General features: G+C 39.3%; 1 protein-coding gene across 2 annotated transcripts; it reads left to right on the top strand.

Annotated features, from left to right (window-relative positions):
* Nucleotides 1-2,462: 2,462 nt before the first annotated feature.
* Nucleotides 2,463-18,961, top strand: khnyn (KH and NYN domain containing). 2 transcript variants are annotated; one of them, XM_014999386.2, is made up of 9 exons: nucleotides 2,463-2,794; nucleotides 4,814-5,081; nucleotides 9,834-9,968; nucleotides 11,908-13,769; nucleotides 14,131-14,261; nucleotides 14,687-14,783; nucleotides 15,366-15,473; nucleotides 16,219-16,320; nucleotides 17,177-18,961. In XM_014999386.2, the coding sequence occupies exons 2-9, from the start codon at nucleotides 4,851-4,853 to the stop codon at nucleotides 17,553-17,555; spliced, it is 3,045 nt and encodes a 1,014-aa protein (XP_014854872.2). In that variant the 5' UTR covers nucleotides 2,463-2,794; nucleotides 4,814-4,850; the 3' UTR covers nucleotides 17,556-18,961. The 2 variants fall into 2 exon arrangements, with proteins under 2 accessions (XP_014854872.2, XP_087872393.1); XM_088016267.1 differs by having other exon boundaries at nucleotides 2,463-2,799.
* The last annotated feature ends 2,298 nt before the right edge of the window (nucleotides 18,962-21,259 follow it).

Below are 21,259 nucleotides of genomic sequence, written 5' to 3'. Positions count from 1 at the left end.
CTCCATCCTGTTGATCTTTTTGACTTTAAGCCTACGACTCTGTGCAGACCTGCTGTTTTTCCTACAGGTGGTAACTTATTCAGCTTGTGAAGTGGTTTAAAGTCGCTTATTTTAGCAATCATATTCAAGAGTTGACTGTCTTCAACAAAGCTTCCTCATAATTGTAAAAGATTTGAGTTTATTTTATGCTGAAATCCTCCAAATCTTAGAAGTTAACCAGTTTATTATTACTCCTTTTATTTTAAAAAATTAGCTGCATTCCAAGGCATTTCTGTAAATGACGACAGAATTTAGTTTAATTTCACCAGCAGGGGGTGAAAGAAACGGATAACAGGAGATTTATAGTCATAGGTAAGAGCTAAAGCACTGCCTCACTTTTTTCAGGAAGTGATAAAACGACAACAATAAGATCAAGGGTTGAGGTTTTTGTCCCGTTTTCAGGAGCAACAAACCTCTGATCTGACAAAAATCAACATTGAAAGTCCTTAATGAGGGTACTTTTTACATTTACAGCCACCTATGCGTGTGTTTGCGTGTATGTGTGTGTGTGTATGTCAGCACAACCACTTCAAAGGTTGAAGTGTTACCCAGAGAAGTCAGGTTTCATGACTTTAGGACGTCAAAAATACTTTTGGACAAACAGTGGGAGTGTGAAGAGAAGATTTATGCTTCCAAAGCAGCAGATTCAGCAATGGGAACTACATTATCATTACAGGATCATAAAGCAGAGGAAGCTAACAATATGAAAACAAATAGCAATGGTCTTTTGTGGCGCGTCAACTGCAAATTCAGTAGAGAGGTCTGTTTGAATGTGTAATCAGTGCTTTGAGCGGTGGCATTGTGATCACACACTTCACAAGTTCATAATTATCTTTTTTTTTTTTACCATTGTTTACGTCCTGATTTACAACGTCTGGCTTCTTCTGGTGCAGGATCACGACACACATAATGCCTCATATCAGTGACATAAAAGTCAGCTAACATGCAACATGACCGTTCATACTGCAGGCTCTTTAAAACAACTGAATATGTATCCGAATTAGTACCACCTATAGAAGTGACAAAGATTGGATATTTTGGAAGGGTGTAAAGATTGGAATTGGGTCGTTCAGACTGCTTTGAAAAAGTCGCATATGGGCGAGAAAAGCGGATTTAGGCTGTGTGAATGTGGCCTATAGGTCTTTTGTATTCTGTTTGTTTTATTTTCGCATTTCTTAGAACTGAAGAGGGGTCTAACTGGATTCATATTCAGCTAATGCCTCAGGATAGTTCCACTTTACATGATGCGTCCAAGATAATAACTGTAATTGTTTATCCTTACGCCTACAGATGAAGGAACATTAATATGTACAAAGATTGAGCAACAAAACCGTTACAAGATTAGACTGAACGTTGTCTTAATTATCAAAAAATATTTTACTCAGGAAAGGTTTTCACAGTCTGATTTAAAGTATTTTAGTGTCCACAATACCTTTCAAAAAGTAACTATTTCATAAAAAATGCCTTTTATGAAACAATAAGCTTCTGTAGACAAAAGATCTAAACAAGGTTTCTCTTGGCACCACTCACATTTAAGTTTTATTATTTTGTTGGATTTTTTCTTTTTGTTTAAATTTCTCTCTCTTTTGGTCATTGTTCAGATGAATTTGGTTACATTTTTCAGAATTCCACATCTTTATCAGGTTTAACCAAACTTACTTTGTATCTCCAAATCATCTGTTGTTTTTTCCTTAAAATTGATTTTGTGCCACATTTAAAACATATCTCATTTTGTTTATTTTATGCGTCCTTTGTGTATTACAATTTGTTCTTTTAGGGGAAATTTTTGAAGTTGTATTGTCAACACTATGTACATATTGGACTTTACAGTGTCTCGCATTGGTACTTTTTGAGCCGAATTTTCATGTTTCACTATTTATGACCATTTAATCCTAAATTTCACACTGGTTGAAGGAAGACAAAGGAATTTATGCTGCTATGATTTAGGAAAATGCCATATCATTGTGACTTTTAAAAAAAAAAAATATTTTACTGGAGGAAATACGTCTCTTCCTGTGTTTAACAGAGTGAACTACCCCGTTTTCCCCTAAATGGCTTTTTTAGTGAGAAGGCATAAGCCACGGTTTTACCAGAGTTGTGTGGAAAATATTATGCTCAAGAGAAGCGTAACCAATTAGGTTCGTGAGAGCAGCACAGGGTTAAAAAAAAAGACCCAAAACATTCACCTCTGACGTCATTGGAAATCCCCTTTACATTGTTTCTGACTCTGACACAACTCAAAACGCACCTTTTCAAAGTTGAACCATAAATGTGTTGTATAAGCCTAATATGTTTAAAAACAAACATAAAAAACTAATTGTGTCCAGCTAATTATGCGCAGTTTTAATTAAAATGCCGATTTGAGAGAACGTGCGGGAAGTGCAGTCTGCTTTTATTTATTGCGCAGCCGCAGAACTCTGTTATGGTGATAATACTACTGCCCTCGCATTGAGCCCCGTCGAGCCTGCGGCGCTACCTGTGAGATAAACTGCCTGCTTTACTTTCAGTTTTGAAAGTAAAGCAGGCTGATGTGATGTGCGGCTCGGGTTCGGGCCCGCAGCTCCACCGGGGACAGCCGCTTGTACGTGACCGTGGGCCCCGTCGAGTCTCCGTCCGTCTCCTCCCCACCGAGCAACGAGGCTGAGCGGCGGAACTTTGGACTCTCAGCTTGTTTGTTGTTGTTTTATGACTGCGGAAGACCTGGGCAACCAGCTGCTCTTAGAAACCAACGCGCAGGACTTCTTACGACCTTAACGTAAGGTACCCCCCTCCCCAAAACCCTCCCAAATTAAATGTTTACGACTTGGATTAATGTTGAAAGTTCTTCTGAAGTTATGTTGTTGTGTTTCCGACACGAGGATCGCGGTTGTTTCCTGGTTTGATTTCTACCAGGAACGCTCTCTCACAGATCCGAATAATCAGATGCCGTATTACCTCACAGGCCCACAGCTAAATCGCTGCTTTCAGTTTAGATTTCTTCATAAAAGCGTCATGCTGGCTATTGCTGTAAGTACTGTGTGTGTTTGAGGGAGAGAGGGGATTGCTTAAGCAGCGTTTGGTTGAGCAGAAGCAAATGGATGCCAAACATCCTTCACCTCTCAGAAAGGAAGATAAACACAACACTGATTATTTGTGATTATTTTCATTCTTGTTTAGACTTTAAAAGTTATTTAGTTTTCCTGTGAGTGGCTTATTACACCTTAAAAACGTAGACGGTAAAAATCACATGACCTGTGATTCCTTCAGGTGTCTGGTTGGGGCTTTGATGACTGAAATTTCACCTAAATGCAGGGCTTGGTGCTGTTAATGCGTTCAGCCATAGTTGACAATATAGCATATTACAATGTAGTACAATATGGTATTGTTGTCCCCTGATTGTCTCTTTGGGTTCACGGTTCTTGAGTTTTGTTATTAGCAGTTTAACTGTGTACAACTCTTATAAAATATATGTTCAATTCAGTGATGACTAAGCTGAAATAATCAAATGCATTTTTGTTTAAATGATCACTTTTTATTGATTAACTTCTTTGTATGTTAATCAGGGCCGTAAAGCTAGAGATGTACCGATAAGAGATTTGTGGCCAATTCCAAACTCGGTTTTTGTTCTTGTAAATCTCTTAATCTGCTGTTACTGATTTTTGCTGATTTTGTTTTGTCTTTAAAAACTACAAGAAGTTGTAAGAACATCACTGAAGAGATTTCTTGATAGCCTACTTTGCCATTTTATTAAGAGCAGTAGCTGGAAAAGGGAGGTTTATTGTTAATTCGAAAAGTTAATATGATGTGAGTGTTTTTAAAACTTAATATATTAGTAATTTGCAAGCCGAGTATTACAAAAACATAAGTCTCTGCGTGTATTCCTTGAGAATAAGCCGTAAAGTCTTACATTTACTTTGAGATTCAGCAAAGGTAGGCGATATTTCCAGCTTCTGCATGTAGCAGTGGAATGCTCTAAAGAATAAAACAGAACAACTTTGTGTTGCCCCATTTATCCTTCCTGCTCTCTCTCACAGCCCAAGTGAACCACAACTGTACTGTATGCATACATGTCCTAGAAAAAACTATTTCCTTTTAAAATAACTTTTTACACATCTAATACTGACTTCACTTTTGAAACTTCTTTCAGATACTAAATGTAGCTAACGTGTACAGGGTGCCTACGCGTCATTAAAAGGTCTTAAATTCATGTATCCAAAATGAGGCTCTTAAAATGTCTTCATTTCATTAAAAGACTAAGTTAGCCCTTAATGTTTATCACAGTTCTTAAATGTTGTCCTTATCGGTCTATTTAGGACAAAGTTTATATATTTCTGTGGAGATACAGGTCTGGAACTCCATCAATACCGATCTTAAAAAGTCTTACATTTGAGTTGGTGAAACTTGAAGAGACCCTGTTAAAATTTTTGCTTAGTTACAGCATCCACACTGAAGAGAGTGACATCCGACCAAGGGATTGGACTCCATAGCAGTACGATTGCCAGACTTTGTATTGAAAAATTCATCCATTGAACTAATTTAGGCGTCTTATTTACATAAATATGAACCTATCTCAGAACCAGATGCTTAAATTAAGATTAAATGTTATGTTTTTTGGTATATTCTTCCATCCTCTCACCAGAAGTGAAGAAGCTGTGACCAGGTAGTTGGGGCTTGTTGTGTCCGTCAACGATATGAAAATGAGCATCAGCTGGTGTCAGAATCTATTTTTTTCAAGAGCATTTTTAAACCCAACCTAACCAGATAATGTTTTGTGGGTTTTTTTTTTTCTTCACAGCATGCTTGACTCCTAGCCACCGATTTGAGACCACACGATGGACGGTAAAAGGAGCAGTGGAGGTGAAGGAGGGAGCGGAGATCCAGAGGTCGAGGATGAGTTTGCTTGCGCCGGGATGCTGCGGGGATCTCTGACTTCCCTGCACAGCACCGTGGAGCGGATATTCAGGGTGACATTTGGAATCGGAGCGGACGATTTGCCAAACGGGAACAACGGTCAGATATGGCTGAAGCTGCAAGGCCTCAGCACCGACGTGAAAGCTGCCAAAGTAAGACGCCTTTTCCTGGTTTTAGGTGTTTCGTTCAATGAAGACCTGCTTCTTGGACGTTTTCCTTCTGTTGGATGTTTCTGTTGATGTGGGGAAGGTTTCAAACAATGATGTAAACATGGAATGAAGTTTTTGCGACAATCCTGGAAGTAGTTGGATGTCTGAGTTGAGGTACTGGCATGTGTATCCCGACCTGCCTGTGCAGACCTTGAAATGCATCACATGTAGGTCACAGCAAGGGCACGAGGTCTTTACAGTAGACGGTCTGGAGATCAGCGGTTTCCAGACTGTTTCGTATGTACTTTTGAAATGGAACCATGACCCATTAAGCTAATGCCACAGTTAAGCTTAAAACAAACCAGTGGTTTAATATGGTTAGCATGGTAAATTCAGCAGATCACGACAGCCTCTGAAAGCTTCGTGTTGGATGACTAACTCTGAAACCAGTCTGACTTTTCAAGTCGGGGGTTTTAAAGCTCATCTGCATGTGCTGGCAGGAGATGGTGAAATGACAAGCCGCTGTTAGCGTTAGCATGCTTTTTTTTTTTCTTTTTAAACTATTATTATTATTGTTATTGACAGTAATGGAACCGAAACCCACTGGCAGCTCTGTACTTGCATAATTAAACTTCTTAAACCTGGGAGACGCTCGGCTGCTTAATTAGCCTCATTTTAATATTAGAGATTGGGAAGGCCCCCCCTCGTTTTTTTTTTTTCTTCAGTGCTATATGCATTTTCTCAAAATTAGGTTTACTTATTTATAGACTATAGTTAACTAAATAAACAAGTGTGAATTCTGTCTACAAACTTTGAAAATCTGTAAGTCTGAGGAAAACAGCTGAATTTTCTAGTGTCTAGAATCAGCCTTTGAAATAGATCAGCACTAAACCTGCTTATTTAAGAAAGCAATAAGTATTTAAAACAAATAGGACCTATAAGTGATATGATACACATCTTAAAGTAATATCACCGCTTATTTAAGACATTAGTGATTTTTTTTTATTGATCTACCAATCAATTGGCCAGTGATCTGTAGGTGAAAATTTGAACAATTAATATTTTATTTTCTGCCTTTTTAATTACTTTAAACCACAAAAAATATACTTTTTTCTGTAAAAAGCAAAGGATGTTTTTTGCAAAGCATGTTCTTAATGTTTATTTTGTTTTGAGTCGAGTAAAAATGAGATCAATGTTAGGAAGCTGTGCCGTTATAATTGTTTATACAGTTGCTATACCTTTATTTACAAGGGTTTACAAAAATAATTTGAAGTTATTTTAGTTCCAGTTTTTGTTTGAAAGTTCAGGACTAAGAGGAATCAGTAGCGTCCTGATCGTTGCATCTCTAGGTATTTTCTCACCTGAACGTCTGGATCTGTGTAAAGGATCACATCCAAACGTTTTCATACCTCAATCACTTTGATTAATTGTCTCGTAAGCTGTGCAAGAAGTATGCAAATCCGCCCGTACGTTCCAATACAGACGCGTAACCAACTTAAGTGAAGCGTCATTCTTTCTGGAAGATGACTTGATTAGTTATTGAATGCCAAACAACAGGGCGTCACACCCAGAAGTCTCATGGCCAGAGTTGCAGGCAGCTCGCTGACTCGGCAGTAGCAACTATTGTAACTTAGATTGTTTTAATGGAAAATTAGTCACTTCATTTGCAGATCAGTTCAACTGAGCAAAGTCTGTTGTTGCACAATCACATGACGGCAGCACATCTGGTGTCTAAGCAATTGTTGCTGGATCTTTCTGTGTGTTTTGTGTTACTACTTAGTTGCAATATATTTTATCTTTTTGATTATTTTCGGTTTACGATCCGAAGCATAAAAACAAGCCACACGTTGTCTCAGATCAGTTCACTCGTTTGCCAAATTATTCCCCCATCTTGGACCGAAATGTGATCATTTTGTACTTCAAAATAAAATGTTTCATTACTATGTAATTAACCCTTGTATGCCAGCTTATTTCAGTTCCTAGTGTTTTTTTAATATATATAAATTAGGCTGTAAATCAGAATAATTCTGAAAAACATTTTCAATCTTATATGACATTTATTTTACAATTTTTGAGAGTGTTGGAAATATTATGTGTTGTTATCGTTCTTGCATGTGTATAGATTATTGATCCTAATCCTTATGTAGGTTCAGAAAATGCCTATCAGAGAGATTTTATTTTACACCCTCTTTAACTCAATTCCCATTTGATCATCTCAGCTCTTATGAAATATGACACCAAACACATAAAAATATTTTATAGTTACCTCTTGTTAGTAGATTATATTAATTACCACATTTTTTTTTTTACTTTAAACAAAAAGTTGATTATAAATCAACCGGCTATGTTTGGCATGAAGTGACCAAAATAAAAATAAAAAATAAAAAACCACATGATAAATTAAAATAAGCTCGATAATTTCCTTTCGAATGATTAATATTATTTGAAGGGCAAGTCTGTGTACAGAGACTTTGTAATTCTTTATATTTCTGGTTTCTATTATATGTGGTTTTTATTTCCTTTTTATTTATTGTTTTTGGTTGTTGTGTCTTTATTCTGTGTATTTAAAATGTCTTTTATTTGCAGTTTATAATGTTCTGTACAAAATCAAAGTTTATTGGTCTTTGAAATGGCAAGCTTGCATTATTATGTCGTTATCAGTACACTACATGAAAATGGTCTCAAAATATTATCGTTTATTGCAATAATTTCTATGACAATTTATCTTCCAGTAAAATTTGACAGCTCTACTGCTGTATGATTTATGACATTATATTGTCTACTGAATATTTATGTACTGATTTTAAGCTGGTGCGTATTTCCTGTTGTCGGTGGTCGTTGGGTGTGATGCATCCTCAGACAGGTCGCTAGAATATTACAAATCCAATTATACACAGCTGATTTCTTCGGCTGCTGAGACATTGATCTGGTCTATTGGCTCGCCGTAACGCAAATATAAGTTATCAGCCAGAGTTACACATGTGTCATGTTGGGAAGCAAGAAAAGCAAGAGCAAAAAAAACCTCAATCACCTCAGCAGGGTTTCCGGTTGATGCTATTAAAAAAAATAAAACAATCTCTGAATTTGCGTGTTTTGCAGTTAATATTTCCATTAAGAAAGCTGCTCTGTGGCATGTTGTCGATCCACCTTGGATGCATACGTGGTAGATGTAAACACAGCATGGCTTCGACCTGACGGTTGGTTTTGTTTCCTGTCTTTGTGATGGTTTCTGAACTTGTAGCAGCCGGGTTGCTTTCACCTGCGGCTTGCTGCCCTGACCTTCCTAGAGACTCGGTGTTTTCCCTTTTTTTTTTTCCTTTTTTTTTTTTGTCAGAACGGGCAGGATGCTCCTCATCCTTCTGTAAAATAGCAAATCTGAAGAGTTATAAATTGTAGGTTATTTTTAACTTCTGCATCAAGGGTTAACCAGATTTTAATTGTACTTGGATTTTACTTGACTGTGCTCATCGTTAGCCTCGTAACAGATTTGCCTAAGTCATATTTTGGCCAAATTGAGGGATCTGCTTAATATTGATCACCTTGTACTGTTACCTCACCCTGCCTATTTGCCCTCAGCCTATCAGAACACCTGTTACACTCTAAACTCCATCTTTTCCAAAAATGTTAAGAAACTTAAACAGGGTTTGCCAGAGTGTGCGTACTGGTCGGACTCGAATCAGGTGATCAAATGCCTAACATCAGCAACAAGTGTTAGGCATCTAAGTGTAGCTTAGATGAAGTCAGCAGTATTTGGAGCAACACTAGCATGTTGACTAACACAGAGTTACTCAATTTATTATGCAAGCAAAATTGTGCAAGTTAATATAAGCTAAAATGTTAAGGCCAGCTTAAATGCTGTCAGTAGCATGTGGTCTGACGTTAAAATATGGCGTAGGGAATTATCCTAAGAGACTGACGTTATGTAACTAAAAGCTTTCTTTATTTTGCTTCTTATGCAACTTGGTGATCTAAAGCTGTGCCGTGAATTGTGCTCAATTTTTCAAAACATTTCTCTTTCTGTTTGTCAGATTTTCTCTCTTTCGTTGTAGGTTTTCTGTTTTTGGTTTAGTTTTTGCTCCATGCTCTTAAGGCCTGTTACTATTTTTGTCCCTAAGAGTGGGCTGGTCGTCTGTATCAAAAGGTATGAAAAGCTTCGGTTTCCATCACACCGTCCCCACGGTTTGAAGTCCTTTGAGTACGAAAGAGAAAGAGTGAAAGAATGACCGAATGAAGTCTACAGTGGCGTAGCACTGACCCTCCCTCACCTGTTGCAATATGTGTTGCGTTTTTGGTTTTATATAAAAGAGTTATAAAAGATATTGCTGTGTTACTCTAACACAACAATATCTTGGTGATTGTATCATATTGCCCATATTGTTCAATAATGGAAGATGTCTTCAAGTTATCTAGAAGCACAGTGAGGCATGGAAGAAACCAACTTTATATCAGTTTTCATAGAATTAGACAATTAATAAAACCTCAATCTCATCCCAAATGTGTAAACCCTCCAACAGGAGTTTTGTTGTTGGACATTTTATTCAAGGAATATTTTATGTATAAGTGACTTTTCATACTTTCTAACATAAAACAACCACAAAAACAGAATGTCTAAACTTGTCTATGTTTCGTTTTTATGGGATAGTAAATATACTTTGACAACGCGGACAGGTTGCATTACATTCAGTCTGGGGCTGTAGAGTCATTGTCACGTAAAAGGAAAACACACGACTGAACTGAAGTCTTTCTCTCTTCTAGTTATTTGTGAAGGGAGTCGTAAATCAGGAGGTGCAGCAGGAGCTCTCGTATCCCGGGGCCCTTCACTGCATCTTCTGTGGAGCCAGAGGGCTGTTCATGGACAGCCTGATCAAAAACACTTCAGCGCTCATCGTGGTAAGTCGCACCCTAACCCTAAACCTTCCCAATAATTTTCTACTGACTTTTTAACACAGACCATCAGGCTTCACATCCAGTATTTATTTGGATGTTTCAAGTCTGATCTGTAAGTTGAGGAGAAACCAGAGACGTGTGTATATATATATTTTTTGATAGCTGAGTATTAGAAAACATACAATCAGCTAGATTTTGATTATCAGTCATCAAAATGTGAAGGTAAAATTGCAAATGACCCTAAATGGAACTTTATATTTAGATTTTCCAATTTATGAGGAATAAATGTTGCCATAGTGTTCTCTTACTCATAGTGATTAAGAGAACAAATTCCCCAAATATCTTTGTGTGTCATGCCAAGTTGGCCTTTTATTATTATTTTTTTTAATTTTTGGTGCAACACTAATATTGAGCAACATTGTGATATCTAAGAATGACATGTTTGTCGATTTAAAAAAATTACATGGTTACTTAATTTCAGTGTTGCATCACTGGCTCAAATTGAGACATATGCTGTTCAGCAATAAATCTGCCTGGACTAGAAACAGAGTAAAGCTGTGGCCGGGAATTTCTCGTCTTTTATTAACAAGTTTGATAAAAAAGTAAATATGCAACTTAAGGGAAATTTACTCTCCAATCACTTTCTTTTTCATTATTAGATAAAAGGCCCGGATTTTATTAAAAAAGTGACTTGGAAATTACCTCGCAAAAGTTTCCTTTTTAGATGTGGGTTTTGAAGGTTTTCCATGGTATTAAATCTAGAGAAAATAACATAACAGCGAAATTTTGTACCAATGAACTGTTTGCTCCCTTCAACTGTTTGACCAAGATTAAAGAGTCAGAAATTACAGAAGAAATTATTATTTTCAGATTGACCATCTACACTTACCACTCCGTAAAGGCAATTCTACCAGCAGCATCTTGTAACATAAAAAAAGACAGTGATGTAGTTCATCATTTCAGTCTTTTTTGCTCACATCAACACCCCCATTAAGTCGCTGAAAGTGTTTGTTTATAGCCATGCGTACAGTTGAAAAAAACCACAAGGAAAACATCTGTTGCCAAATTTAAATCAAAGCTGCCGTCACTCTGTATTCTACTCAGGTTTAGAAGGGAAGAAATAGAGAATTTTGTTAAACATCAAGTCCTGTCACATTTTTAAAGTAGCCACATCTCTTCATGTCATCCCATGTAGTTTATGTATGGAAATCAAGGAATCCACAGTTTCTGCTGAATCATGACCGGGTATTTTACTTTCTACCTACTTAAACACTTTCTTCATACCAAGGATTTACTTATTTGGGAGTTAAATTTCAATGGTCTACAAATGCCCCCAAGTGGTCAGAGAATGCTTTGCTGAAAAAATCAGAAAGCAGGTCTCATTCGGTCACTTGAAGCCTTTTGGTGAGGTCTGTAAAGAAAGTGTTTTTTCATTGAGTTGGGTCATCGATAAGTCACAGTTCTGTTGCACTGGTGCACAGGAGAGCTGCAGCAAGACTTTTCTGCGTATCCAAAAAAAATCTGCTGTAGCCTTTATGTGGTGATCAAATTTTAAACTACTGTAGCGTTATTGTCCTCTGACGTCTGTGCCATTGAAAGGAAAGACGGAAACGCAACGGTGTGACAAGAGTTCAAAACCTTAAACTGTGACAGTAGAAATGAAACACGATGAAAATCCTCCCTATGGATTTTCTTTAACTTATCATTTGTTATTTGAAAGATTTTTTTATTAGTAGCAACAGACAAAAAGGCAACTCCGTACACATCAACTCCACGAGTCGCTCTCAGAAGAACCCAAAGTTACCACTGATTGTGGTTTAAGAAAGGTTTTTATTATAATCTCTAAAGCAAAAATAATTGAGCTCCAGTGACCAAAAAGAGAAAAACCTATTCAGGACCTTTCAGTCGACTGACTCTAATGTCATTTGTTCTGACCAAACAGGTGGGCTCGCCTGGATTCCTGCTCGTGTCAGGCCTAGCCGAGCCGGTGGTGCGAGCCTACTCGCTGATCGCAGACCTAGTGGCGAGGTATGAAGGCACACAGTCCAAACGCACTGAGATGGGGGACAGAGTCTTGGGCGAGTCACTGGATTCACGGAGGGCCTTCAAAACTCTGGTGGAGAAGTGGGAGGACAGACATGTTCTGGATCTTCTCGTACTTCCAGGGACTGTGAAGGAAATCCTACTGGATTTGGTGAAAGAATCGGGCCTTGGATCGAGTCCAAGCCCAGAACCGATGCGTGACGATACAGGTGCAAAATCACATAACGATTCCAGAGACGACTGGGACAAAGCCAGCAGTTCTAAGAAAACACTTCCCGATCCTTTCAGTAACGCCGATCGATGGGCTGAAGGGAAGGCTACAACTTATGACTCTGCAGCAAAGGACCCCTTTCTCCAAGATATTTTCTCTCCTGCAGGCACCAGAGGGAAGGCAGAAGGGGCTGAGGAAAGACTTTTGCACTCTCCTCAGGAAGTGGGGGAAGAGGAACAGCTCGAGAAACAGGCAATCGGTGTCAAGGCGGGCGAAGGACAAGGGGACAGTGAAGAGCCAGAGTGGCAGTTGTCAATGGGAAACAAGGAGTTCTGGCTTCTTCTAAAGTTCTTCACAGCCATGGGGTACACGGAGGATGTTGTAAAACGTGTTCTTAAAAAAACGGGGCCTAAAGAGGCGTCACAGATTCTGGACTTAGTTCAACAGGAGCAGGATCTCAGTGACCGTGAGCAGAACAAATGTAGCGGTAGAAGCACAAAAAAACACGGTGTTATTTTGCACCAGGGAAAAGAGCAGCCCTGTGAGACGGAGCACAAAGAGGGTGAGGACACGGAGGAAGCGGGGCGTAAAATAAAGCATAGCAACGGAGATTTTGAAGGACTGCAAGTAGGAGGCGAGGAGTTGACGATAGAAAATCACAAACACTCTCAAGGACGGGGTAGCGAAGATGTTCAGGAGGCAGAACACCAGGAAGACTTTGTCCTGGGGGTAATGAAGAAAGCAGCTGCTACATGTGGGTACACTGAGGAGAATGTGACCAAAATCTACAGCATGTTGTCTGAGGGGTCCACTCACCAGCTACTTCTAGAACTGCAGAAAAAGGAAAGCAAGGAGACAGAAGGCTCCAAGAAAGAACCAAGAGAGATTCATGATGTCTTGGTTGAAAAAGAAGAGATAAATCTCGGACTAGCCGAGACTGAGACAAAAGGAGAGTTTTTTATTCACAAAGATAAAAGAGATCCTGATGAAGGACAAACAAAAGAGCCAAAGCGGTCTATGCAGTTAGCAGAATCAGACCTGCGTACCTGGAGTAACAAACCAAAGCAGCTGGCCCCTAATCAACCCGTTTCACAGTTAAACCAGCCTTTAAACACGTTAAGACCTCACCAAGACGTCCTGCAGGACGTCAAGGGGCCCCCCATGCCTACCTATGCCTCTTCTCTGGGTCCTCCACTCATGCCGTTTCACCCCAACAAGCAACAGGGCCAAACCACCTACGGGCCCGACCCGGCCACTTCCAAGCAAACGCATCAAACTCACATCAATGTGCCAAACTCGAAGCGCCACTCTGCGATCTCCTCGAAGCAAGAGCATCAAGCTCAGCCCAACATCTTCTTCGCAAGTGACCCGCCCTCCACCAGAACGAGGGATAAACGGAGCTTCATATCGCCTTCTTCGTCCGTGGTGGTGACAGGGGAGCAGCGCTTCCTGGAGGGTCTTCAGACCCCCTTCCAGCTAAAGCTTACAGACGAACCCGGAAACCCGAACCTGAGGGCAATCGTTATCGACGGGAGCAACGTGGCAATGAGGTGAGAAGTAGTACAGGGAGCATCTTTCAGACTTATAGGAAGTATTTCTGCTTTCTTTAGAAATTATAGTCCGTTTGCCAAAAAGCACAATGTGAAAGCAAACTGCACCAAATAGAACAAAATAAAGTCCTCTTTTGGTCCGGACCAAACGACTTCCCTGGCGCGAAGACACACTCAGATGTCTGACAGCAGATTATATGAAATGTTAAAATGCCAGATGATCACACATATAACATAATTTTCTCATCAAATTGTTTAAATCTTTATTCCTTCATTCGCTAGAGAATAGCAGAAGTAACGATCTACAATGATTCAGACTCTCCAGAAATCCACTAACGTTCTCTCTCTGGGTCTTCCGCAGTCACGGGTTGGGTCATTTCTTCTCCTGCAGAGGAATTGCTCTGGCTGTCCAGCATTTTTGGGACAGAGGCCATCGTCACATCAGCGCTCTGGTGCCGCAGTGGAGGCAGAAGAATGACCCCAGGATAAAAGGTAACAGTTGGCCGTCATCTTCTTTGTGTGTGTGTGTGTGTGTGTGTGTGTGTGTGTGTGTGTGTGTGCGTTTGTTTGTAATACCTTGTGGGGACGATTTTCCTGACATATACTACGTTGTGGGGACCAATTGCTCCTCGTGGGGACCGGAACCTGGTCCCCACCATGGGAAACCCTGTTTTTGGGTCAGGGGTCAGAGTTAGGGCTAAGGTATGAATTGAGTTTTGGTTAGGGTTAGGTATGTGATGGCTAGAGTTAGGAAAAGGGTAAAGGTAAGGTTTAGGCTGTAGAAATGAATGGAAGTCAATGGAAAGTCCCCACAAAGATAGCAACACAAACATGTGTGTGTGTGTGCTCGCCTTGAACCTGGATGTTTCCCCCGTCTGAGCAGACAAAACATGGTGTCGTTTGTTCCTGTTTCTCAGAGCAGCACTATATGACGGACCTGCAGAACCTGGGCCTGCTCTCCTACACCCCCTCCAGAGAGGTCCATGGCAAGAGAATCAGCTCTTATGATGACAGGTAGATATGTACTGAAAGGAACACCTGTCTGTGCTGTGTGTGTGTGCCAAGTCAGAGCAGCGCTTTTCCATATTTTATCAAACTACAATCAAAAACTTCATTATGTTTTATTGTAATTTGATGTAACTGACCAAGAAACACATGGAAGTTAATAAATCAATTCTGTGATTGCGTAAATTTACACAAAATCCACATGAAAAAAATGCTAATGTGAGTTTATTGCAAATTGGTATGAAGAGTCACACAAAGGAGCTATTTAAGTTATTTGAAGAATAAAAATGTTTTTGTGTCCAATCTGTTTATTTCTCATTTCTCATTTTTTAAAATTCTATATATAAGTTTTGGATGGGTTAATGAAGGGGGGAAAATGTCAAAACTCTTTGCAAATATTTCTTAAGTAGGTTAAAATCAGTGATTTTGATGCTCCACTTTGTGTCTTTCTGTTATACAAAATCCCATTAAAAACACTGAAATTAGTGGCTAAAATGTGTCGGCATGTGGAAAGGATAACGGGGTGTAAATACTTTTGTAAGGCAGTCTGCTCCATTCTTGTGACGTTTCTTCTCCCTTTTTCCCCCACAGACTGATCCTGCAGCTTGCACAAAGGACAAATGGAGTGATAGTAACCAACGACAACCTGAGAGACCTCTCAGACGAGTCGCCTGTATGGAGGGACATCATCAAAAAGAGGTATCAGTTGAGGTTGAGGTTCGGGTTGCAACGTTTGCCGTTTTCCACTCAGAGTTGGATTGTTGCCTTCAGGAACCTCCCAAAATCCTCCGTCTGAAGTTGGTTTCCATCAGGGAACCCAACGTGGGACTAATTTAATTCCCACTAATTCCTAGTACTAGCTAATAGCTAACTCTACTAGGTTAGAATAGATTAGGTCTAATTTTCTGGAGCAGAAGCTGTTGCTCTAATCCAGGGGTCCCCAAACTACGGCTCACGGGCCGGATCCGGCCCGCCTCCTCATTTGGTCCGGCCCCCTGAACAATACCGGATCCGGCCCGCCTCCTCATTTGGTCCGGCATTCAGTGTTTTTTTTTCATATATATGTGGATTTTTCTTCAACCACCAGGGGGGCTCTTGAGCAGATATGAAACTTAGTTTCCCTCAATGGAATATATACTAGTCAGTACCAGTCACCATTTCGCTCCCGTTTTTTTTCCATTTCCATTCTGGGTAAAAATCTATCTACAAACGCGAATATGTCGTCGGCAGTAATCCAGCCCCCCCCTCCCCCCCCCGCCCCGCCCCGCCCCGCTCCACAGTTTCACCCCCCCCCCCCCGCCCCCCGGGTCAACAAAGATTTTCTGAGGTTTCTTTCTCGAAAAAGTGAGACCGGCCCCCGACCAGAAAAGGGAACAGTTATGTGGCCCTCGCAGGAAAAAGTTTGGGGACCCCTGCTCTAATCCGTCTCTTGTTGTTCTTTCAGACTTCTTCAATACACATTTGTCGGCGATCTCTTTATGGTTCCAGATGACCCGCTGGGCAGAGGAGGGCCTCACCTGGACGATTTCTTACGTTCAGAGCACAGGTAACAAACCAGCTAGCCTGAGGCTAACAGTGTTAGCACAGTTGTGAAATGGATAGGAAGGAAAACATGAGTTATCAGATAAAATTTTATTATGTTCAGCATTCATCTGAGTCCATCTTGGGACATTGGAGACATCCCGTCTCAGAACCACAGATGGCTAGAATACTCAATAGATGGACTTAACTACATCAAAATATTTTCACTCAAGTAAAAGTAAGAAGTTTCCATCCATGAAATTACTCCATTAACGGCAAAAAAGAAAAAGAATTTGGTAAAAATCCTACTCAAGAACCGAGTACTGGATCAGTTCATCTGATTTAATATTTTATAATAATCTCATCAGAGAGACAAGTTCTGATATTTTAAAAACTAAATTGAAATAAACAAAAAAACAAATAACATAATTACAAAATAACAAATTGAATTGAAATACTTTTCCAAATTAGATCATATTAAGCACAGCATATAGTTTGAGTCCATTTTTACACTGTAGCTGCATCCCTGAATCTGGTGCATTTTTGGCTAAAACGTGTTCTTCATTTAATCAAGTTACTCAAAACAGCCGATGTTACCCAGAGGTTTTACTTAAGTGATAATATCACTCAAGTAAAACTAAAAACTACAGTGTAGTAGAACTACTCCTAAAATTATTTCTTTTTCCCATAAAGTTACCCAAGTACAAAAGTAAGTAGTTACTGGTCAGTACTTTGTTGAACCAAGTCTTTTTGGTTCAGTTTTCTCTATTAATCGTTAACATCGGACTCGGCAGATGTTAGTCATTTAATACGTCTGTATCAGGCTGATATTTATCACCATCACTTATTTCCACCTCATTCCATTTGTTGTTTCACTTCAGGACTCCCGATCCAGGAAATCATTCGTTCGCCGGCTTAGCAAGCAGTTTTCCTTCCACCAAGCCGCCTCGCTCCCAAACCGAACCCTTAAACTTCCGCGACCGAACCCCCGGGGGCGCCGTGGACTCTTTAGCGTTTGGCGGCCGAGGGAGGAGCCGGAGGTGGGAGGCGGAGAGCCAGCACAGGCAGCTTGGGGCAGGCGGCCACCGGATGATGGTGACCCCCGACAGGAGCCCCGAAGAGACGGCTCACCTGAGGGAGCAGCTGCTCAACATCTTCGAGGGACAGGACAACATGGTGACGCTGGTGCTGCAGTGCCATCTGGCAGAGAGGGACATAAATGTGCTTTCTGATCTCATCTTAGAGCAGCAGAAGGACTAGAAATCTCCTTATTTAATAGTTTTTTTTTTGTTTGTTTTTTTCCCTTTTTTGATAAAACGTTTTCCTGCTTAAATGGCTTTGTGTTGTACCAAAGCAATTCCAACTACACATTACAGATAATCTGTGCATTATCTGAAAGATGCAACAAAACGTCGACAAATCATCGAGAACGTCCCGTCTCCTCTGTCTCCTCTGTGCTGCCTTTGCCGGGACCTTTTATGTTCAAGTCTTAATATTTATTTGAGCTTCTGCTTTTAATCCACAACTTCAGTAAACTGTTGCTTTGCACCGTGAACTTGGAATTATTTCCCAGAGAGAAATGAGCCGACAATTATGAGCCCGTAAGACTGCAATTGTTGTTGATTTCAAAGGTAAATTTTCCATTAAACAGATTAGAAAAAGGAAAAAAAATAATAAAAATTCTACGTAGCATTTGTGTTAGACTTGCTACAGCTAGCCACAGCAGTTGGTTGTGTTAAGCTCTGACTTGGTGGAGAATTATGAATCCAGTTTTTAGCTATGAGAAGAACATGCCTGGAAAATAGCTCCGGGAAAAATGTAAATGTCAAAAGAAATGCGTTTCTATTTTTAGCAAATGGTTCAGCTATACGTTTAGTAGATTACACCTTCCTGGATCCCTCGGCTCAGTGAAAGTTGCCAAATGGACTCTTACTTTCAAAGAGTAGGTATAAAACTAACTCATAAATACAGAGTTAAGCTAGCAACATATTTTTTGGTTTGGTCTGCGTGTCTCAAAAGAGACGGATTGGATGAATTAGTTTTGATCTTCAGTTCACAATTACTAAGCGGGGAGATTCTTTCTTTCCCCCTTATGCTTCCAACACCAATTTCTTCATTAGATTTCAATCAGACGAGTGGAAGGGCTAAATATTAGCATGCTAGGTGGTGCTAGCATGCTAATGAGCGAACAAAGAAAACACCTGATAATCGGTAGACCTTTAATTAAGATATTTATAACTTTTTAAAAATAAAATTAGTGTTTGACACACTGATTTTAACAAATGGTAGGTTTCTGACTATTAAGATTTTATTTTTGAGAAAGAAATGCAAAAAACTTTCCATTTTTCTATATTTAACAGCTATGCAGAGGTGGAAATATGTGATGCTCGGTGTAGGTGGGCAGATGTCATTTAAAACTTCTTATAGAAACACTGAACCAAACCCTGCAACATTTTGTACATTTGGTCCCTGATTTTATTTTATTTTTTAATATTGTCAGGTTTGACAATCGTACGCAAAACTATGACCAAACGAAGAGATTAAAGCAAATCAAGATATTTTTTTTCATGTTACTATCTCACTAACTTTTTGATTATTGAAATCATTTTACTTGCTGTGTTTACATCTGTAAATTTTAAGAGCTTATTAAAGTCATTCCTGTGGTATTTCCGTTGTCTTTTACATCCTGTTTGTGGTGAAAATAATGCATCGAACTCACCATCTTCAACAGTAATGTTCTTAGACTTGTGTTCACGAGACATAATGGCAACTGGAAGGACACAGGTGGGATAAACTCAAGTTTCAATATTTAAAGTTGCTGTTTTTACTGTTAGCCATCAAAATATGAATAGTTCGACATCCGGTCGATTTTTAGTCACAGTTCCAAACTCGTTTTGCCCTGACAAGAAGAAAAAGAAATATTTTTATTGAGAACAATTTTATTGGGAAGAAAATCAAACTTGTATAGTTAGATGGAATGCTAATATAGCTTTCTTTTCTTCAAGGAAAGTAATTTGTAAATAGGAACCAGTTCATCTTGGGGTTGAGATCAAAAGTTCAAATTGCCTGTTCTAGCTTTTGAGAAGTGTATGCTTGTAGATCATTGTGTATAGCAGTTGTAATACATTTCTAGAATAGCATTTTCAAATATGTCAATTTTTCTGATCACATTCATTTTGACTTTAGCAAAAGAATAACAGAAAAATAAGTCCATAGTTCTAGGAATGAACTACGCACTTAAAAGCTGGAATCTAAACACCGGAAGTTCTTGTGCTTAAGTCGGTTCACTTCCAGTTTTTTTTTTTGTTTTTTTTGTTTTGTTTTTTTCACTTTGACATTTAAAATACACGCTAATTTAGCACATTATTTTGGAATCTGCTTTCACTGGTTTGAAAGAAAAAAAAAACCGTAGTGCAAAACTTTGAACTAAACTTGCAGTGCTTCACTTTGTCCACCAGGGGTCAGACATCACTTCCATTTATCGGATAAGAAGAAGCCAAATGTAACTTTTTTTTTTTTTTTTACCTTTTTGTGATGAAATATGTTGTTAAAAGGGTTAAAGTTCTTGAAGGCTTCATATGAAAACAATGCTGGTTCCTTTAAATCCACATGAGCAGCTTCCTGTTTTAACCTGCTTCCTAGTCTGCTGCCAAAGTTTCATGTTCCGTCCCTAAATTAAGGAACCTCTCTGCAAAGTGCTACCACTGCGTGTTTCAGAAAGACTTAAAAGCTGAAGTGAACAAAGCTCCAGTTTGTTCAATAAACCGACATGACTAAAGTGAACTCATCCAAAACTGTGATTTGAAATGAGGAAACGTATCAAGACAACAAAGAAAATCCCAGACAATTTTAGAGTTGAGCCGAATCAGAATAAAAGGCTGCAACCTGAAAAAGAATGCAGATGCAGTGATTGGTGCTCTGCTATTGTGACTTTCTGTTTTATTTCTAAAAAACTATAGCACAATGCATACTCGTGTGTTTACACAGGAAGGATTTTTTTTTTTTTAGCTTCACAGAAGAATATGGTGCCGTGTCTTTCCGAGAATAGATTCACATTGAACCGGTTTGGCGAGGCCTGCAACAATGGAGCAAAAAGTCAACACGTCTATTTTGGGGAACATCCTGAACATGACTTTTAAACTCATTTGGCGCTATAGATGGAGATTAAAGGGCTACTGATAATGATAAAGAACTTCCGCCATGTGACACGTACAGCACTCTGCGAAGTTACTGAGAAAAAAACGTTTGGAAACTTTTGAATAAATGCTACTTTTGTTGCAATAGAATAGTCGTACACTTGGAGGGTGGGGGGATCTAACGTAAACACACGTGTTCAATGGGAACCTTTTCTTTTTCTTTTAACAATAAATCATGTGACACAATTATCACCCTCGCCAGCTGTGAGTCTTCTCTTAAAACATTTCACAAGGGAGACATTTATATGCTCTTTGCATAATCTCTTCAGAGTGAGTCCTGGATTCTCTCTTATCTGGCCGCTACATTCATATATGCAATTAGATTCTCATCTCCTTTCACTGCTCCTTCTGGGCTTTCTGCCATTGGCCTGGATTCCTCCAGTAGAATTTCAACTGAACCAATCAGTGAACAGAAGGAGAAGTTGGGAACAACGACATAAATTGTCTGCTTCCTTTTAGTATTGTAGTCTGCGTATAGTTTTAGCAATGGCAGCAGAGGAAGTCAATAAAGCCGTTCAGTCCTTTTTGGCCACGCCTCCAAATACTGAATGAACATTAGCAGTCATCTTGTTTAGCTCCAAACTTCTTGTCTGCATAGTGGAAAATGGTAGTTTACAATGCATGCAATTTCTGGTAATAACTACTGTTTTCTGTAGGATTTAGAGGCAGTCACTTTACGAACTGTGTTCTAGGCGAGCCTGTGCTTAGGCTCTCCCTTTAATTTTAATATTTCATAATTTTTGGTTTTGGTCAGTCTTGTCTCTATAA

Source organism: Poecilia mexicana, unplaced genomic scaffold (genome assembly GCF_051168715.1).
Source record: "Poecilia mexicana isolate PSO_F unplaced genomic scaffold, ASM5116871v1 scaffold_18, whole genome shotgun sequence".
In the NCBI taxonomy this organism is placed as follows: Eukaryota; Metazoa; Chordata; class Actinopteri; order Cyprinodontiformes; family Poeciliidae; genus Poecilia; species Poecilia mexicana.
Note: the sequence above shows the minus strand (reverse complement) of the source record. Positions and strands in the feature narration are given on the sequence as shown.

Excerpts from the sequence above, each read along its gene's own strand:
- khnyn (XM_014999386.2), top strand. The coding sequence starts at position 4,851 with ATGGACGGTAAAAGGAGCAGTGGAGGTGAAGGAGGGAGCGGAGATCCA. Across the intron at positions 5,082-9,833 it reads CCGACGTGAAAGCTGCCAAA|TTATTTGTGAAGGGAGTCGT; the intron begins GTAAGACGCCTT and ends TCTCTCTTCTAG. Across the intron at positions 9,969-11,907 it reads ACACTTCAGCGCTCATCGTG|GTGGGCTCGCCTGGATTCCT; the intron begins GTAAGTCGCACC and ends CTGACCAAACAG.